Genomic DNA, 14,645 nt, shown 5'->3' with positions numbered 1-14,645 from the left:
GTGTGAACCTACACATGGGAAACTGTTACATTTACATTTAAGTCATTTAGCAGACACTCTTATCCAGAGCGACTTACAAATTGGTGCATTCACCTTCTGACATCCAGTGGAACAGCCACTTTACAATAGTGCATCTAAATCTTTTAAGGGGGGTGAGAAGGATTACTTTATCCTATCCTAGGTATTCCTTAAAGAGGTGGGGTTTCAGGTGTCTCCGGAAGGTGGTGATTGACTCCGCTGTCCTGGCGTCGTGAGGGAGTTTGTTCCACCATTGGGGGGCCAGAGCAGCGAACAGTTTTGACTGGGCTGAGCGGGAACTGTACTTCCTCAGTGGTAGGGAGGCGAGCAGGTCAGAGGTGGATGAACGCAGTGCCCTTGTTTGGGTGTAGGGCCTGATCAGAGCCTGGAGGTACTGAGGTGCCGTTCCCCTCACAGCTCCGTAGGCAAGCACCATGGTCTTGTAGCGGATGCGAGCTTCAACTGGAAGCCAGTGGAGAGAGCGGAGGAGCGGGGTGACGTGAGAGAACTTGGGAAGGTTGAACACCAGACGGGCTGCGGCGTTCTGGATGAGTTGTAGGGGTTTAATGGCACAGGCAGGGAGCCCAGCCAACAGCGATTTGCAGTAATCCAGACGGGAGATGACAAGTGCCTGGATTAGGACCTGCGCCGCTTCCTGTGTGAGGCAGGGTCGTACTCTGCGGATGTTGTAGAGCATGAACCTACAGGAACGGGCCACCGCCTTGATGTTAGTTGAGAACGACAGGGTGTTGTCCAGGATCACGCCAAGGTTCTTAGCGCTCTGGGAGGAGGACACAGTGGAGTTGTCAACCGTGATGGCGAGATCATGGAACGGGCAGTCCTTCCCGGGAGGAAGAGCAGCTCCGTCTTGCCGAGGTTCAGCTTGAGGTGGTGATCCGTCATCCACACTGATATGTCTGCCAGACATGCAGAGATGCGATTCGCCACCTGGTCATCAGAAGGGGGAAAGGAGAAGATTAATTGTGTGTCGTCTGCATAGCAATGATAGGAGAGACCATGTGAGGTTATGACAGAGCCAAGTGACTTGGTGTATAGCGAGAATAGGAGAGGGCCTAGAACAGAGCCCTGGGGGACACCAGTGGTGAGAGCACGTGGTGAGGAGACGGATTCTCGCCACGCCACCTGGTAGGAGCGACCTGTCAGGTAGGACGCAATCCAAGCGTGGGCCGCGCCGGAGATGCCCAACTCGGAGAGGGTGGAGAGGAGGATCTGATGGTTCACAGTATCGAAGGCAGCCGATAGGTCTAGAAGGATGAGAGCAGAGGAGAGAGAGTTAGCTTTAGCAGTGCGGAGCGCCTCCGTGATACAGAGAAGAGCAGTCTCAGTTGAATGACTAGTCTTGAAACCTGACTGATTTGGATCAAGAAGGTCATTCTGAGAGAGATAGCGGGAGAGCTGGCCAAGGACGGCACGTTCAAGAGTTTTGGAGAGAAAAGAAAGAAGGGATACTGGTCTGTAGTTGTTGACATCGGAGGGATCGAGTGTAGGTTTTTTCAGAAGGGGTGCAACTCTCGCTCTCTTGAAGACGGGAGGGACGTAGCCAGCGGTCAGGGATGAGTTGATGAGCGAGGTGAGGTAAGGGAGAAGGTCTCCGGAAATGGTCTGGAGAAGAGAGGAGGGGATAGGGTCAAGCGGGCAGGTTGTTGGGCGGCCGGCCGTCACAAGACGCGAGATTTCATCTGGAGAGAGAGGGGAGAAAGAGGTCAGAGCACAGGGTAGGGCAGTGTGAGCAGAACCAGCGGTGTCGTTTGACTTAGCAAATGAGGATCGGATGTCGTCGACCTTCTTTTCAAAATGGTTGACGAAGTCATCTGCAGAGAGGGAGGAGGGGGAGGGGGAGGAGGATTCAGGAGGGAGGAGAAGGTGGCAAAGAGCTTCCTAGGGTTAGAGGCAGATGCTTGGAATTTAGAGTGGTAGAAAGTGGCTTTAGCAGCAGCGACAGAAGAGGAAAATGTAGAGAGGAGGGAGTGAAAGGATGCCAGGTCCGCAGGGAGGCGAGTTTTCCTCCATTTCCGCTCGGCTGCCCGGAGCCCTGTTCTGTGAGCTCGCAATGAAATCTAAATCTTTTAAGGGGGGGGGGGGGTGAGAAGGATTACTTTATCCTATCCTAGGTATTCCTTAAAGAGGTGGGGTTTCAGGTGTCTCCGGAAGGTGGTGATTGACTCCGCTGTCCTGGCGTCGTGAGGGAGTTTGTTCCACCATTGGGGGGCCAGAGCAGCGAACAGTTTTGACTGGGCTGAGCGGGAACTGTACTTCCTCAGTGGTAGGGAGGCGAGCAGGCCAGAGGTGGATGAACGCAGTGCCCTTGTTTGGGTGTAGGGCCTGATCAGAGCCTGGAGGTACTGAGGTGCCGTTCCCCTCACAGCTCCGTAAGGCAAGCACCATGGTCTTGTAGCGGATGCGAGCTTCAACTGGAAGCCAGTGGAGAGAGCGGAGGAGCGGGGTGACGTGAGAGAACTTGGGAAGGTTGAACACCAGACGGGCTGCGGCGTTCTGGATGAGTTGTAGGGGTTTAATGGCACAGGCAGGGAGCCCAGCCAACAGCGAGTTGCAGTAATCCAGACGGGAGATGACAAGTGCCTGGATTAGGACCTGCGCCGTTTCCTGTGTGAGGCAGGGTCGTACTCTGCGGATGTTGTAGAGCATGAACCTACAGGAACGGGCCACCGCCTTGATGTTAGTTGAGAACGACAGGGTGTTGTCCAGGATCACGCCAAGGTAAGGTAAAGCCCCGCCTTATCTCAGGTCACCATAGCAGCACCCACCCGTAGCACGCGCTCCAGCAGGTATATCTCACTGGTCACCCCCTAAGCCATTTCCTCCTTTGGCTGCCTTTCCTTCCAGTTTTCTGCTGCCAATGACTGAAACTAACTGCAAAAATCACTGAAGCTGGAGACATATCTCCCTCACTAGCTTTAAGCACCAGCAGCTCACAGATCACTGCACCTGTACATAGACCATCTGGAAACAGCCTATCCAACTACCTCATCCCATACTTTATTTATTTCTTTATCTTGCTCCTTTGCACCCCAGTATCTCTACTTGCACATTCATCCAGTGTTTAATTGCTATATTGTAATTACTTCGCCACCATGGCCTATCTATTGCCTTACAGTATTTTTATTAATTTAGTTGTGTTCTGTGGTTGTCCCTGGGTTGGCTGATATCCCATTTCATGGGGTCACTCTCCATAGTAAAGACTGTACAGTTTGTAAGGCCTTTTTTATATCAATGTGCTTTCACAGTAACCTGGCCCAGAGAAACCTGGGACATACAGGGCACCACTGCACCTGACCAGCTGAATGCAGGTGGGCTCTCCTGTCAACATGGGGCTCCTGCTGCAGGTAGCCTAGCGGTTAACAGTGTTGGGTCAGTAACTGAAAGATCCCTGGTTTGAATCCCAGAGAGGACTAGGTGGAAAATCTGTCAATGTGCCCTTGAGGGCTGCAACAGGAGCCTCATGTTGGACAGGAGAGCCCACCTGCACTCAGCTGGTCAGGTGTCTTAACAGGAACAGGATGTGCCTGTCCAACACTCTTCCCCACATCAAGGATGGTGTCACATGGTCACGCAGCTCTCTTCATTGAGGAGACACACTAGAAGCATCAGTAAGTCATCACAAATGACTATTTCTAAAGAAAGATAATAGACAAGTAGAATGGGACAGGTTTCTTATAGGCTACACATTACTGGACATAATAACATATTAACTTTGTGCTGTTGATGTATTGCTGCTAATAATATTATTTCAGAGAGTCTGAAACTCTGCTCCTAACAAGGAAGTACTCTGCTCCTAACAAGGAAGTACTCTGCTCCTAACAAGGAAGTACTCTGCTCCTAACAAGGAAGTACTCTGCTCCTAACAAGGAAGTACTCTGCTCCTAACAAGGAAGTACTCTGCTCCTAACAAGGAAGTACTCTGCTCCTAACAAGGAAGTACTCTGCTCCTAACAAGGAAGTACTCTGCTCCTAACAAGGAAGTAATATGCTCCTAACAAGGAAGTACTCTGCTCATAACAAGGAAGTACTCTGCTCCTAACAAGGAAGTAATCTGCTCCTAACAAGGAGGTACTCTGCTCCAAACAAGGAAGTAATCTGCTCATAACAAGGAAGTACTCTGCTCCTAACAAGGAAGTAATCTGCTCCTAACAAGGAAGTACTCTGCTCCTAACAAGGAAGTAATCTGCTCCTAACAAGGAGGTACTCTGCTCCTAACAAGGAAGTATTCTGCTCCTAACAAGCCACCAATTGTGCAAGTTCTCCCACTTAAAAAAATGAGAGAGGCCTGTAATTTACATCAGGAGATACCTTAATACCAGCAACAGTGTGTGAAAACCTTGTGAAGACTTTTTGACCTCTGTCATTGCCAAACACAGGGTATATAACAAAGTATTGAGATAAACAATGTGATTTTCTGGATTTTTTTTCTCATTTTGTCTGTCATAGTTGAAGTGTACCTATGATGAAAATTACAGGCCTCTCTCATTTTTTTAAGTGGGAGAACTTGCACAATTGGTGGCCGACTAAATACTTTTTTGCCCCACTGTATGTTAATCTCTAGGAGACAGAACAAGTCTCCTTCCTGAGCGGTATGACGGCTGTGTGGTCCCATGGTGTTTATACTTGCATACTATTGTATGTAAAGATGAACATGGTATCTTCAGGCGTTTGGAAATTTCTCTGAAGGATGAACCAGACCTGTGGAGGTCTACAATTCTTTTTCTGAGGTCTTGGCTGATTTCCACATGATGTCAAGCAAAGAGGTACTGAGTTTGAAGGTAGGCCTTGAAATACATCCACAGGTACACCTCCAATTGACTCAAATTATGTCAATTAGCCTATCAGAAGCTTCAAAAAATATGACATCATTTTCTGGCATTTTCCAAGCTGTTTAAAGGCAAAGTCAACATAGTGTATGTAAACTTCTGACCCACTGGAATTGTGATACAGTGAATTATAAGTTAAATAATCTGTCTGTAAACAATTGTTGGAAAAATGACTTATGTCATGCACAAAGTAGATGTCCTAACCGACTTGCCAAAACTATAGTTTAACAAGACATTTGTGGAGTGGTTGAAAACCGAGTTTTAATGACTCCAACCTAAGTGTATGTAAACATCCCTGTATATAGCCTCCACATTAACTCTGTACTGGTACCTCATGTATATAGCCTCCACATTGGCTCTGTACTGGTACCTCCTGTATATAGCCTCCACATTAACTCTGTACTGGTACCTCTTGTATATAGCCTCCACATTGACTCTGTACAGGTACCTCCTGTATATAGCCTCCACATTGATTCTGTACAGGTACCTCCTGTATATAGCCTCCACATTGACTCTGTACTGGTACCTCCTGTATAAATAGCCTCCACATTGACTCTGTACTGGTACTTCCTGTATACAGCCTCCACATTAACTCTGTACTGGTGCCTCCTGTATACAGCCTCCACATTAACTCTGTACTGGTACCTCCTGTATATAGCCTCCACATTGACTCTGTACTGGTACCCCCTGTATATAGCCTCCACATTGACTCTGTACTGGTACCTCATGTATATAGCCTCCACATTGACTCTGTACTGGTACCCCCTGTATATAGCCTCCACATTGACTCTGTACTGGTACCTCCTGTATATAGCCTCCACATTGACTCTGTACTGGTACCTCCTGTATATTGTCTCCACATTGACTCTGTACAGGTATCTCCTGTATATACCCTCCACATTGACTCTGTACTGGTACCTCCTGTATATAGCCTCCACATTAACTCTGTACTGGTACCTCCTGTATATAGCCTCCACATTAACTCTGTACTGGTACCTCCTGTATATAGCCTCCACATTGACTCTGTACTGGTACCCCCTGTATATAGCCTCCACATTGACTCTGTACTGGTACCTCATGTATATAGCCTCCACATTGACTCTGTACTGGTACCCCCTGTATATAGCCTCCACATTGACTCTGTACTGGTACCTCCTGTATATAGCCTCCACATTGACTCTGTACTGGTACCTCCTGTATATAGCCTCCACATTGACTCTGTACTGGTACCTCATGTATATAGCCACCACATTGACTCTGTACTGGTACCTCATGTATATAGCCTCCACATTGACTCTGTACTGGTACCTCATGTATATAGCCTCCAGATTGACTCTGTACTGGTACCTCATGTATATAGCCTCCACATTGACTCTGTACTGGTACCCCCTGTATATAGCCTCCACATTAACTCTGTACTGGTACCTCCTGTATATAGCCTCCACATTAACTCTGTACTGGTACCTCCTGTATATAGCCTCCACATTGACTCTGTACTGGTACCCCCTGTATATAGCCTCCACATTGACTCTGTACTGGTACCTCATGTATATAGCCTCCACATTGACTCTGTACTGGTACCCCCTGTATATAGCCTCCACATTGACTCTGTACTGGTACCTCCTGTATATAGCCTCCACATTGACTCTGTACTGGTACCTCCTGTATATAGCCTCCACATTGACTCTGTACTGGTACCTCATGTATATAGCCACCACATTGACTCTGTACTGGTACCTCATGTATATAGCCTCACATTGACTCTGTACTGGTACCTCCTGTATATAGCCTCCACATTGACTCTGTACTGGTACCTCCTGTATATAGCCTCCATATTGACTCTGTACTGGTACCTCCTGTATACAGTGTCTTGCGAAAGTATTCGGCCCCCTTGAACTTTGCGACCTTTTGCCACATTTCAGGCTTCAAACATAAAGATATAAAACTGTATTTTTTTTGTGAAGAATCAACAACAAGTGGGACACAATCATGAAGTGGAATGACATTTATTGGATATTTCAAACTTTTTTAACAAATCAAAAACTGAAAAATTGGGCGTGCAAAATTATTTAAAATTTGGCAGGATCCTCGTGGAGTGTAATGAGAGGCAGGTGGTTAGAGCGTTGGACTAGTTAACTGTAAGGTTGCAAGTTTGGATCCCCCGAGCTGACAAGGTGAAAATCTAGCGTTCTACCCCTGGACAAGGCAGTTAACCCACTGTTCCTAGGCCATCATTGAAAATAATAATGTGTTCTTAACTGACTTGCCTAGTTAAATAAATATTTAAAAAAGGTGTTCATTTTTTATATTTTTTATAAAAACTTGAAATCGGCCCTAATTAATCGGTCAACGTCTAATATGAAGTATGTCAGTTTCATTGTTACGGTCTTTGATTTAATTATATTTTTGAAACTCAGGCTGTGCTGTGTTTATCTGCGTCATTCCTTGATCATTCCTTGTGGTCCTGTAGCTCAGTTGGTGGAGTATAGTGCTTGTTAAACCAGGGTAGTGGGTTTGATTCCTGGGACCATCCATATGATAAGTGTTTGCAAACATGACTGCAAATCCCTTTGGATAAAAGTGTCTGCTAAATGGCAGATATATCCACTGATTATACCAAACATTTCGAACACCTTCCTAATATGGAGTTGGACCCTCCCCTTTCTCCCTCAGAATAGCCTCAATTCGTCGGGGCATGGACTCTACAAGGTGTCGAAAGCTTTCCACAGGGATGCTGGCCCATGTTGACTCCAATGCTTCCTTTGGGTGCAGTGGAGGCTCCTCAGAGGAGGAAGGGGAGGCTCCTGAGAGGAGGAAGAGGAGCTTCCTCAGAGGAGAAAGGGGAGGCTCCTCAGAGGAGGAAGTGGAGGCTCCTGTGAGGAGGAAGGGGAGGCTCCTGAGAGGAGGAAGGGGAGTACCCTCCTCCTCAGTGATTTTCATAAAAATAAAAATGATAAAACATGTAAAAAAGTTTAATCCTTTTTAGATAAAACTATATTAAAAATAATCACGTCACCAAATAATTGATGAAAACATGAAGGTCTACAGTAGCCTCAGCAGCATTCTGTAGGGTAGCACCATGGTGTAGCCTGGAGAACAGCGAGTTTCCGTTTGTCCTCTGAGTAATTTGACTTCAATACAAACCTACGAGGTTTTGGAAAAGTTTTTTTTCACCTGGTCACATACAGCTGATGTGTTGTGCATTGAAGTCCAGAAGCGAAGGGAAAAGGTGAGAGGAGGAGAGAAGGAATATAACGTGGCTGTAATGAAAGTGAACTGTGTTTACACATGATCAGGGGTGTATTCATTCTGACGATTCTGTTGAAAAACATTTCTTAAACGGAACAAAACAGGAATAAACATACCTGAATTTGTTCAAAAGAAACTCTCGTTTGCAACTGCTGGACTAATGATTACATTCTAGATCAGCAGGTGAGAGTGGTATTGAATGTGTCACTGTCTGTCACCTTAATTTTTTCTCTCAACCTGTGTGCACCTATGTGGTAAACTTTCATTCATAGACTAGGTTGTAGCTACCTCATGATGGGTATAGGGAAAATGTTAGTATCATGTAGTAGTCCAAACCTATCGCTGTTACATTGAACAGGGTGAATGGGATATGAATGACAGTCATCCAACATGCTGTAGTAGAAATAAGGACATGCCCATGAAAAACAAAATGGTCCTCCCTCATCTTAAACGGCACTGACCGCCACTGTTACGGTGGTGGACCATTCTTGGTACACATGGGAAACTGTTGAGTTGGAAAAACAAATCACAAATTGGTGCGCCTGGAACCTACTACCATACCCCGTTCAAAGGCACTTAAATATTTAGTCTTCCCAATTCACCCTCTGAATGGTACTCAGACACAATCCATGTCTCATTTCACTTAACAATCCTTATTTAACTGGCCTCCTCCCCTTCATCTACACGGATTGAAGTGGATTTCATCAGTGACATCAGTAAGGGATCATAGCTTTAGCCTGGATTCACCTAGTCTTTCTAAGTCATGGAAGGAGCAGCTGTTCTTAATGTTTTGTCTACCCAGTGTATAGCACTACAGATAATCAAGTGCTATTTGCATGTGATGCATTTGTTCTGTTGTTTACAGGATGATTTGTATTTTATAGAGCGTGGCTTTAAGGGAATAGTATGGTCACATGTAGATAAAAACAATTGTGAAAAATTAACAGAGTAAATGTGTATAAACACACTAACTATTCATATAAGTATTTATTAATCATATTCATATTGAGCTTCTACGTCTGTGTACCGGAAAGTATTCGTTGTAAGACGTAAGAGAAAATATATCAGCTTATTGTTAAATAATTATGACGTTCTTTCCAATACAAAAAGTGTAGTAACTATTGTTTCCAAACTGCGTTACCCACTCCAGCCAGCAGATGGCGATGAGCGTCTTTCAGGTGATGCTTCTTCCGTGACGTATAATGGACTGGACGGACGCTTCTTCAGGAACAACAACGCGGCTACTCTTTCAACCACGTCGGTAGCTTGCTAGCCAACATAAAAGTGAAAGATTGACGCTTTAGACCATCTTAATGTACATGATCTAATCTCAGTGTTTTACACACAGTTCTTTTGACGTATTAACTAGTTAATATTTGCAAACTTGTTAAAGATTTATGCTGAGCCTAGCACTAGGCTAGTCGCTAATGCTAGCTAACTATCTAGCTAACATCCCTGACCATGAGTTCATTAAACTACTCATCCCTGCTATAGAAGAGGAGGTCTGCTGTTTGGAGAAAGAAGCTCTGGCAATGAACATTGAAGAAGAGGATGAGGTTACAGTGAAAGAAGAGAAAGAACCTTTTAGAATGAAAAAGGAGGAAGACGAGACTGTTATAGTGAAGGAAGAAGATGCTGTTATAGTGAAAGAACATTTCAGAATGAAAAAGGAGGAAGAGGAGGCTGTTATAGTGATAGAAGAGAAAGAACCGTTTAGAGAGGAAGAGGATGCTATCTCAATAAAGGTGAAGGAGGAATATGTTTTTGGAGTGAAAGAGGAAGAGACAGAATATCAGATTAACACCAGTGAGTACTGTCTTTAACAGGGACACAAACTATGCCGTTGTTGAACTAATGTGTGGTTTTAAAGTGGCATTCTACTGAAGTTCTACACTTGAATATGTTGTTCAGTACTGGAATTGTTAAAGGGTCGATCTGCCATTGGTTCAAATATTTTAGGGACTTTTAAATTCGATGTATTGAATTCTCCATGTGGTCTACATTAAAGTTCCCCTCATCTAGTATAACAGGCTTTTAAAATTCAATATTGAAGCATAATCTCTACTTAAAATATCAAAGGGACATATTCATGCCTCTTGTAAGACCCTATGATTTTATTAGACGGTTATAAGTTTACTACTCATTTTGATGTTCTCATTAACACAGGAGAGAGACATGACTATGGTGGATCCTCTGGGGAGCTTCAACAACATCCTGATGCTGACGAGGAAGAGAAGAGTCTCTCCAGATCAGAACACCAGATGGTACAGCTTGGTCTGGTCTAGCATACAGCTTTCTGGTCTAGCATCTTGCTCTATCTGGGTCTGGGCTGGGTTTCTGTAAAGCACTTTATGACAACAGTGACATCAGCATCCATAATGATATGTGTCTGTGTCCCCTCTTTATGGTTACCAGGACAATGCTAGCCCTTCCTCCCTCCCGGAGTCCCTGTGTCGTGCCTCTCCCGGTAGCGCCTTACTGCTGGGTATGAAGAGGTTGTCTGTGCTGCTGGTGGACTGCAGGAAAACAACAGGGCTGAGTGGAACTGTGAGAGGAGGAGAAGAGAAGAAAGGATCAGATTTGAAACATCAAAGTAAGTGCTGTAATTTAGTTTGAACAAATTAAATAGATCTGGTATCTGTTACCAGGACAACCAGCAGAGTTCTGTTAGTTGACATGAAGATGGACTGGTATCTGTTACCAGGACAACCAGCATAGTTCTGTTAGTTGACAGGAAGGTGGACTGGTATCTGTTACCAGGACAACCAGCAGAGTTCTGTTAGGTGACAGGAAGATGGACTGGTGTATATGGATGTTATGAATATCATAACACTGAAAAAGGATTCTGCCAATGAAAAGAGAGAAACCAATAGACCATATAAAACCTTGATGAAAGTTAGCTTTGGAGAGAAAGTTTCAAGATGATCCAATGTAAGGTGCTTTTTTTACAAAAACTTTTCCTTAAAACATTATGGATGTTACATTGCCTGTCCCAGTCAACGCCCCATTCTTTACAAGACTGTAGAACAGGCAAACTAAACTCAAGACTTTGGTAATTAATTAACTGGTACTGAAGAAAAGCTGTGATCAGGCTGCCCACTCAAACGAAAGCTTCAAACTGTAACCAGTGCTGGCGACCTGGTTCAGGTTATCTATCAACCTACCAGGGTAGTGACAAACAGTAGAGGAATTAAATCATCAACATGGTTTGATCATATCTTTACTAATGCTGCAGAAATGGGTTTTAAAGCAGTATCCAGATCCATCAGATGTAGTGATCACAATATAGGAGCCATGTCTAGGAAAACCACCGTTCCAACGGCTGGGACTAATATTGTGTATAAGAGGTCATACAATTTTATGTAGTGATTCCTATGTTATTGATGTAAATAATATTTGTTGGTCTGTGGTGTGTAATGATGAGCAACCAGACACTGCCCTTGACACATTTTGAAACTGCTTATCCCAGTTACTAATAAGCAGCACCCATTAAGAAAATGACTGTAAAAACTGTTAAATCCACGTGGATTGATGATGAATTAAACAATGGTATGATGAAGAGGGAGGCAAAAGAGATGGCAAATAGGTCTGGCTGTATAACTGATTGGCAAACATATTGCAAATTGAGAAATCATTTGACTAAACAATAAAAAGAAGAAACTACACAATGAACCAAAGATAAATGACATGAAGAATGAAACTTATTGTAACGCTCAATGAGTGAATGGGTGTGGAGTCAGACACAGAGAGCAGAGGATACGGGGAAAAACACGCTTTAATGTCCAACCAAACAAGGTACAAATGGTAACACCAAACATAGGCGTAAATAAACTCCATTTAAGTCTTAACAAACAGAAGACAAGTAAAATATCAAGACTTAAGTCAAGCCCTCAGTAAAACAATCTGGACTTAAGTCTTAACTCTGGTAAAATATCTAACAAACTTAAGTCTTAACAAACAGAAGAAAATATCTGGACTTAAGTCTTAACTCTAACAAACAGAAGACAAGCCCACACAAACAGAAGACAAGCCCCAACAAAAATAACAAACAGAAGACAAGCCCATAACAAACAGAAGACAAGCCCATAACAATCATTTTAACAAACAGAAGACAAGCCCATAACAAACAGAAGACAAGCCCACACAAACAGAAGACAAGCCCACACAAACAGAAGACAAGCCCATAACAAACAGAAGACAAGCCCATAACAGAAGACAAGCCCATAACAAACAGAAGACAAGCCCATAACAAACAGAAGACAAGCCCAATACAAACAAACAAGAAGACAAGCCCACACAAACAAACAAGCCCATAACAAACAGAAGACAAGCCCATAACAAACAGAAGACACACAAACAGAAGACAAGCCCATAACAAACAGAAGACAAGCCCACACAAACAGAAGACAAGCCCACACAAACAGAAGACAAGCCCACACAAACAGAAGACAAGCCCACACAAACAGAAGACAAGCCCACACAAACAGAAGACAAGCCCACACAAACAGAAGACAAGCCCACACAAACAGAAGACAAGCCCACACAAACAGAAGACAAGCCCACACAAACAAGACAAGCCCACACAAACAGAAGACAAGACAAGCCCACACAAACAGAAGACAAGCCCACACAAACAGGAGACAAGCAAACCACACAAACAGGAGACAAGCCCACACAAACAGGAGACAAGCCCACACAAACAGGAGACAAGCCCACACAAACACAAACAGGAGACAAGACAGGAGAAGCCCACAAACAAGACAGGCCCACACAAACAGAAACAGAACTTACCACCCAAACAACCAAACAATGAACAGGTGAAAACAATTAGACAAAACCAAAGGAAAAAAGGATCGGTGGCAACTAGTAGACCGGCGACGACGACCGCCGAGCGCCACCCGAACGGGGAGGGGAGCCACCTTCGGTAATATTCGTGACACCTATTGCAAATTGAGAAATAATGTGACTAAACTGAATATAAAGAAGAAACTACACTATGAAACAAAGATAAATGACATGAAGAATGATAGTAAAAATCTTTGGAGCATCTTCAATGAAATTTTGTGCAAATAAAATCAACAATGACAAGTCACTGCTGTCTGACAACGTGGATGGAAAATTGAGGATAATAGCAGCCAATATTGCCATTCCTATTTGCCTTGTCTTTAATTTAAGCCTACTAGAAAGTGTGTGCCCTCAGGCCTAGAGGGAAGCTAAAGTCATTCCACTACCCAAGAATAGTAAAGCTCCCTTTACTGGCTTAAATAGCCGACCAATCAGCCTGTTACCAACCCTTACAATTTTGAAAAAAAATATTTGACCTGATACAATGCTATTTTACAGTAAACAAATATAGACTTTCAGCTTATAGGGAAGTTCATTCAACTAGCACAGCACTTACAAATGACTGATTGGCTGAGAGACATTGATGATAAAAATGGCTTTACACCCCCTGCTATATTGTGGATAAAGAGTTTTTCTTTTAAAATTTAACCTTTTTTTAACTAGGCAAGTCAGTTATAAACAAATTCTTTTTTTCAATGATGGCCTAGGACTGCCTTGTTCAGGGGCAGAACGACAGAGTTTTTTACCTTGTCAGCTCAGGGTTTCGATCCAGCAATCTTTCGGTTACTGGCCTACCGCTCTAACCACTAGGCTACCTGCCGCACCAGAGCTACCTGTCTAACAGAACACAGAGAGTGTTCTTTAATGGAAGCCTGTACAACAAAATCAAGTTTGAATCAGGAATTTCCCAGGGCAGCTGTTTGGCACCTACTTTTTTCAATCTTTACCAACAACATGCCAATGACATTTGAGTAAAGCCAGTGAGTCTATGTATGCATTGACTCAACACTGTACATGTCAGCTACTACATCGACTGAAATGACTGCAACACTTAACATAGAGCTGCAGTTAGTTTCAGAATGGGTGTCAAGGAATAAGTTAGTCCTAAATATTTCTGATTACCTTAAAACCTCTTGGTGTTAGGGGGCAGTATTTTCATTTTTGGAAAAAAAACATCCCTGTTTTAAACGGGATATTTTGTCAGGAAAGGATACTAGAATATGCATATAATTGACAGCTTTGGATAGAAAACACTCTAACGTTTCCAAAACTGTAAAGATATTGTCTGTGAGTATAACAGAACTGATGTTGCAGGCGAAAGCCTGAGAAAAATCCAACCCGGAAGAGCCCCAGGTTTTGAAAGCACTGCGTTCCAATGACTCCCTATATGGCTTTGAATGTACCACCAACGAGCTTACGCTTTCTACGTATTTCCCAAGGTGTCTACAGCATTGTGACATAGTTTTCCGCATTTCTATATAAGAATAGCCGTATGGGGGCACATTGCGTAAGTGGTCACATGGTGGCTCCGAGAGAGATTCTCGCGTAAAGTGCAGAGGTAGCCATTACTCCAATCGGTCCTTGAGAAAAAGGAATTGTCCCGACGGATATATTATCAAATAGATATTAGAAAAACACCTTGTATGCCTGACAGTTTGCCATGTTTTTGTCGATGTTATGGAGCTA

The 14,645-nt window shown here is 43.8% G+C and overlaps 1 protein-coding gene across 1 annotated transcript in view; it reads left to right on the top strand.

Annotated features, from left to right (window-relative positions):
• The first annotated feature begins 9,231 nt into the window (after positions 1 to 9,231).
• The window catches only part of LOC135568789 (uncharacterized), a 10,787-nt gene continuing 5,373 nt past the window's right edge, over positions 9,232 to 14,645 (top strand). Inside the window, exons 1-3 of the mRNA XM_065015536.1 lie at positions 9,232 to 9,920; positions 10,281 to 10,378; positions 10,530 to 10,707. Of these exons, the coding sequence (XP_064871608.1) occupies positions 9,542 to 9,920; positions 10,281 to 10,378; positions 10,530 to 10,707 (655 nt within the window). The 5' untranslated portion in view covers positions 9,232 to 9,541. The remainder of the gene's footprint in view (positions 9,921 to 10,280; positions 10,379 to 10,529; positions 10,708 to 14,645) is intronic.

This window comes from Oncorhynchus nerka, unplaced genomic scaffold, assembly GCF_034236695.1.
Source record: "Oncorhynchus nerka isolate Pitt River unplaced genomic scaffold, Oner_Uvic_2.0 unplaced_scaffold_1388, whole genome shotgun sequence".
Classification (NCBI taxonomy): Eukaryota; Metazoa; Chordata; class Actinopteri; order Salmoniformes; family Salmonidae; genus Oncorhynchus; species Oncorhynchus nerka.
This window is presented reverse-complemented; position numbering and strand designations above follow the sequence as displayed.